Raw genomic sequence first — 6,000 nt, forward strand, 5'->3', positions numbered from 1 at the left:
TGTCTTCCCCGGCTGTCCATTAGAGCTGTCAGATGTTTAATTATGAATATATGGGCTTTTCTGGATCTCCTCCAGGGAACAATGATAACAACACGTCAAGCACAGTTGAAATTAAATGCCGCAGGTAACAAGAAATAAACCAGAGTGTTTGTCTGAAGAATGTTTAATCAACTAGAGTGGATGAAAGCCTGGACACACAGAAATGAGCTATGTGAAGTCAATTATGTCAGCAAATTGGAGAAAATTAAGAACTCAAGATGAATAAAGAAAAAGACTTTATTCATCAATTTCTGCAAACTTTTATGGTGCGCCACGCATGAAGCCCCATGAAGCTTTTTGTTTGTTTTTTAAACATTAAATTTTCTGAAAGTGTTGTTTATATATTTTTTCACCTGCTTAGCATGTGATAGTTTGTTTACAGTAACAAATGTGATGCAAAATATTACATGAAATCCCTCACCTAGTGGCCTTCATGTCTGCGGTGGATTGTTTTTATGGAAAGTTTTGGGGGGTTTTCAGTTTTGTTTTTGGTGAAATTTCTAACTTTCATAAACATAATAAAAAGCATTATTATAATCAGTATAGTCCGGGTTGTGTCTTACGAAGAATATCTCACCATGATATTTTGGGTTATCATTTGCAGCACTCACCCATTTTAGTCGGGTCAAGTTTTGCCCTCTTTAATTCCAGTTGTGAGTTGCAGAAAATCAACAAAAGTCCAGCAAATGACCTGTGGGCTCCACTTTGCACATCCCTCATTTCAGAACTAAATGAGAAATAAAATATTCTTACTGATGCTCCAAAGGACAAAGAAATGACACAAAATGTCACATGTTGTTTTCCCCATTGGGTTTTTCATTGGTTTTTAAAAACAGCCTGAAACACACAGCAGGTTAAGTTGAATTAAAACATTGTTATGTCAGTTGTTATGTGTGCTTTACTTGTGTTACCCTGAGATTCCAGTTCAGTTATAGAGAACAAGAGAATAGGCTGCAACCTTGAGAACAAAGAAAGCTTTTCAGCCTAACGTTAAAAATAAGTCGGTGTTAGAAAAACTGCCAACCAGAATCACTTGAAGGACCTCGTTTCATAACAACTCAAAAACTCTGAATGTATCGAGCATTGAAAATGTTCAACATCTTTTTGACAGTGTAATTATATCTTATAAATTCATTCATGACATGTAAAGCCTGATCTATAAAGATCTTCTGGCTGTCATTGCAGATAGTGTCCATAGTGTACTGTCTACAATAATAATAATAATAATAATAATAATAATAATAATAATAATAATAATAATAATAATAATAATAAAGCAATACACTTCATTGAATTAAGTAGACATAGCACAACAGTCAAAAATCAATCAAAATCAATCTCTAAACAGCTATAATTATGTGTCCACGCTAATGTCACCTTCAATTTCTGTGACAAAGAAATAAGTGATATTGATATTACCAAATTTTATAGGTCCACCTGTAAAAACTTATTACAACATGAATGTGTTTCATCAGCCTGAAATGTTTGCACTTTTGGACATGTGTTTTTGTTTTATCTTCGATTTCGCTTTGCCTTCATGGTGGTTTGTGGGCTCTAGATGAGCCAGAGATCAAAATCAATATTTTTAAAAAGCCAGATTACAGTTTGATAATACATTTAAGGACAAAGACCATAATCAATCAATCAATCAATCAATCAATCAATCAATCAATCAATCAATCAATCAATCAATCAATCAATCAATCAATCAATCAATCAATCAATCAATCAATCACATTTTATTTGTATAGCACATTTCCGTAACAAGGCATTTCAAAGCGCTTTACATCATAAAAACACAAAGTCATGCAACATAGACTCAACAATCAAAACATGAAGTCAAGTTCCACCATTAAATTTGTAATTGATTAAGTTTTAAATCCATCTCTAACCAGCTGGGTTTTTAGTCAAGATTTAAAGGAAGTCAGTGTTTCAGCAGTTTTGCAGTTTTCTGTAAGTTTGCTCCAGATGTGTGGTGCATAGAAGCTGAATTCTGCTTCTTGTTTGGTTCTGGTTCTGGGGATGCAGAGCAGAACCAGAACCAGAAGACCTGAGAGGTCTGGACGGTTGATACAACAACAACAGATCTTTAATGTATTGTGGTGCTCACTGTCCAGTGATTTATAAAATAACAGTATTTAAAGTCTATACTTTGAGCTACAGGGAGCCAGTGAAGGACTTTAAAACTGGTGTTATGTCTCTATCTTCCTGGTTTCAATGAGAACGAGAGCAGCAGCTTCTGGATCAGCTGCAGCTGTTTGACTGATTTGTTGGACAGACTTGTGAAGACGCTGTCGCAGTAATTGATGCGACTAAATGCATGGATGAATTTCTCTAGAAAAAGAAGGGTGGGGGTTTACTTTCAACCCTCATATCATATCAGAAAGTATGGTGGTGGCAGTATCATGCTGTGGAGTTGTTTTAATGCAGGAGGAACTGGAGCATTACATTGAGTAGCATCACAAGGAAAGAACATTATGCAGAAACATTAAAACAGCATCTAAGGACTAGGTTCCAATAACTCCAGCCCTCCTCTTTCTTTGAAAGTTTTTATAAATTTAAGAAGTATACCCAACGTTACGGATTGCCAGTAAAAATCTAAACAAAACTAAAATAAATCATTCTACTTGTCTTTTCAAATTTTCACCAGGCAGCCAGAGGATGACAATCTTTTTTAAAGAAGCCATGTTTCTGACCTACTTCCTCCCACCTGTTGCTCCACCTTCACTCTGGCAGAGTTGGTTTCACATCTAATCGCTGTACATTGTCAGATGACGAAGACGGTGTAGCTGTTGTACATCTCCCTGGTCGGATTTCAAGGCATTCAGCAAATCCTTATGTAGGTGAGAAAATCTAAAACATATACATCTAGTGAAGAAAATTTGAAGTATTATTAAAATCTCAATAATACATTATGTTGCCTTTTTAATGTCAGATTCCTATGAAAAGCACAGACTTGATCAGTTTCTCAGTAAAGCTGAAACCATCCGGTTTTACTGGTTTCTTTCTGTGTTTATTACAAAATACAGGTTCTTCGCTTGGCTTAGTATGCGCTCCAGTGAGAATTGTTTTTCAGAGACTTTATAAAAACAGCAACCTATAAGCAAGTATGATTTTTTTTTATTAAACCCACATTAGTGTATCAAAAATGCTTTTGTTTTTTTCTAAAGTAATGTTCTTAGATTAAAGAAGAATCTAAGAATAGATTCTTCAATGTTTAAACAAAAAGTGACGTCATTTGTTTTATCAGCGCTAAGCAGAAATAATTCAATATAATAAACAGAAATAAAGCTTCAAGAATATCTGTCTGCATTTATCAGTTTCACTTGAAAGAAATACTAAAAATGTTGAATTTTCTATAATATTTAGATTCCCTCAGAAGAACCTGCTAATGGAGTTTACAGGTAATACAGAGTAAAAGCAAGTTTATGTTTCTCACAAACATGATGGTGGAACGTGTGTCAGTCATTTCAGGTGTCATATTGAAAGAGCAAAGGCTATTTTTTAGCTTTGGAACCAAGTTAATGTGGCAAACAAAAGCCTTTTTTAGTCTGGCGAAGCGTTGGGAGTAGTGTGTAACAGATGGCAATGTTTAAAGAAAAGGTGACTTCTTTTTATGTGGACTGGTTCAAAAAGGCCAGCAATCTTCGTCTATTTGGTTTCTTTTCAGATGCATTCCTTTTTATTACCAGTAAATCTCATCACTATGTACTTACTTTGGGTAAAACAGGTAAAACTGCTCCGAACCAGTTTGAGAAGCAAGATGCTGGCATGCTGACAAGATGCTTGTTCCAACCTGACAGACGACTTTTTGTGCATTCTTTTCTTCCCCCTTCGGCACTTGACAAGCTTGGTGTCACATTTTAGTTCCTCACTTAAAGGCATCAGAAGAACTGATGGAGACGTTTCATATTTTACAGCGTTGCTATCATGATTTTATTTTATTTTTTACTTTTTTAACAGATAAAATGGAAGGTGTTCAACCTCCTCCGTATACTGCAGCTACTTCATATCCTGGTCCACCACTGGGGTACGGCGCGGCGCCCCAGCTTGTTGCCCAGCAATATGCCCAGCCTGTTGCACAGCAATATGCCCAGCCTGTTGCCCAGCAATATGCCCAGCCTGTTGCCCAGCAATATGCCCAGCCTGTTGCACAGCAATATGCCCAGCCTGTTGCACAGCAATATGCCCAGCCTGTTGCACAGCAATATGCCCAACCTGCTCCTCAGACAAATATCCAGCTTGGTAAGAGATCAGAGGGCATTTCACCATAATTTCACCACTTTTCCTCCAATCATTGTCTCTTTTCCAAATCTTGACCAGTTTGTAATTCGTTCAATTAACTCCAAGTTCAATGTTTTTACACGTCTAGTTCATCAAACAGTCATAAATCAAAATCAGAAGACTGAACCTGGTGAGTTGCTTTCTCAGTTTATGTCTTACTATTGAAAATGAGTCTGAAGTTTAAAAATATATAGAAAGGAGTTCAAAAGTTAACAAAGTGTTATTGACAGAAAACCCTGTGGTGGTGCAACCGAGACTAACTGAGACTGCTGGAAACAAGACGTGTCCGTTTTGCAAGAAACAAGTTATGACCGTAACTGAATACAAATTGGGCACGCTCACTTGGGTCGTCTTTGGGACACTGTTTATTTTTGGGTGAGTAAAAAGTTCAAATATTGAACTATTCTTTGTTTCAGTTCATCATTGAGAGGTTTGACAAACAACGGGTTTGGTGTTAAGGTCCATTGCTGCTCCCTTGCAGCCACAGCAGGACGGTTATATCTCAAACTGCGTCAGTTTGACAGCTTTTATAATAACAGGGGGAAACTGAGAGAGAAAGAAATAACAAATTAGTGTAACCAAATGTGCTGAACTGACAAATCAAGAGAAATTCAGATAAAGCCAGTGATTCACTTCCTTTTAGTTTTGCAAATTTCTTCAGTTGAATTTCTGTATTTGCATTTATGCTCTAATATTAATTATTTGCAAAAGTACTAAAAAGTTTATTGTTGCCGCTGTTTCATAGCAGATAAGGACACAGTCAGCTGTGGTTGAATAGTTGTAACTGAGAGACAGGATGTCCTCATTCCTACTCTGACATCCCTGTCAGAGTAGGAATGAGGAAGAAGAGGAAGAAACAGATGTGGAGGGAGAGGGAAAAAAAGACAGAAAAGGAGAAACAGGAACCATTATCTGATATCCGATTTTTGCACAAAATGAATACAGATACAGATAATACAGAATACAGATAAAGACTGCACAGCTTCGAATTAGTTAATTTTTTAAGAGTCAAACGGTCTCACTATTATTGTTCTCTTTTTATTTATATTTCTTGTCCAGGATTTGGCCTTTCTGTTTGATCCCGTTCTGTGTGGGTTCCTGCAAGGATGTGCAGCATACCTGCCCGCAGTGCAACAACATTCTGCACGTCTACCGCCGCATGGGTTGAACTGCAGTGGTCAATCCTGCAGCTATTGAAATTTATGAAGTTATGATATATATCCAGCATATATGTGTGTGTGTGTGATGCATTTTTGTCATTGTCTTCTGTTTATGTAGCCAAAGAAACTACTGCTTATTTAAATTGATGTTCAAGTTCTTGAATTAACAGGATTAATATATAAAACACCCCTAGTCCAAAACTAGGTTCTGCCTTTGGTCAGACTCTTGCCTTGGGTGTTTTTAATAAAGATAATGTTGTTCATCATCACATAAGAAATTGTTTCTTTAAGTAGAAGAAACAAAACTGTGACAGGTCAAAAAGACAGTTTACCTGGAAAGACCTGTTTGTGTGTGTGTGTGTGTGTGTGTGTGTGTGTGTGTGTGTGCGTATGTGGGTGGGTATGTGGGCTTGTATTTGATACATTGTTGGGTCAATTTTACCATAAAAATGCTACATTACTTTATACCATTAAATGTAATGACATAATAAACATAATAAAATGTCATAAATTCCCA

The 6,000-nt window shown here is 36.5% G+C and overlaps 1 protein-coding gene across 7 annotated transcripts; it reads left to right on the forward strand.

The window, feature by feature from the left end:
- Positions 1-2,795: 2,795 nt before the first annotated feature.
- Positions 2,796-6,000, forward strand: LOC129366759 (cell death-inducing p53-target protein 1 homolog). 7 transcript variants are annotated; one of them, XM_055040775.1, is made up of 7 exons: positions 2,796-2,882; positions 3,069-3,146; positions 3,409-3,443; positions 4,003-4,284; positions 4,412-4,453; positions 4,554-4,698; positions 5,383-6,000. In XM_055040775.1, exons 3-7 carry the CDS (start codon positions 3,431-3,433, stop codon positions 5,489-5,491), a joined length of 591 nt encoding a protein of 196 aa, XP_054896750.1. In that variant the 5' UTR covers positions 2,796-2,882; positions 3,069-3,146; positions 3,409-3,430; the 3' UTR covers positions 5,492-6,000. The 7 variants fall into 7 exon arrangements, with proteins under 7 accessions (XP_054896750.1, XP_054896751.1, XP_054896747.1 ...); XM_055040776.1 differs by having other exon boundaries at positions 3,069-3,142; XM_055040772.1 differs by having other exon boundaries at positions 3,409-4,284.

The sequence above is a fragment of the Poeciliopsis prolifica genome, unplaced genomic scaffold, assembly GCF_027474105.1.
Source record: "Poeciliopsis prolifica strain line A6 unplaced genomic scaffold, Auburn_PproV2 SCAFFOLD016, whole genome shotgun sequence".
In the NCBI taxonomy this organism is placed as follows: Eukaryota; Metazoa; Chordata; class Actinopteri; order Cyprinodontiformes; family Poeciliidae; genus Poeciliopsis; species Poeciliopsis prolifica.

What these genes read in the sequence shown, in the direction of transcription:
- LOC129366759 (XM_055040772.1), top strand. Translation starts at nt 3,936, where the DNA reads ATGGAGACGTTTCATATTTTACAGCGTTGCTATCATGATTTTATTTTA. An exon ending in AAATCAGAAGACTGAACCTG is followed by an intron (nt 4,454 to 4,553) that starts GTGAGTTGCTTT and finishes TGTTATTGACAG; the next exon opens with AAAACCCTGTGGTGGTGCAA. An exon ending in GGGACACTGTTTATTTTTGG is followed by an intron (nt 4,699 to 5,382) that starts GTGAGTAAAAAG and finishes TTTCTTGTCCAG; the next exon opens with GATTTGGCCTTTCTGTTTGA.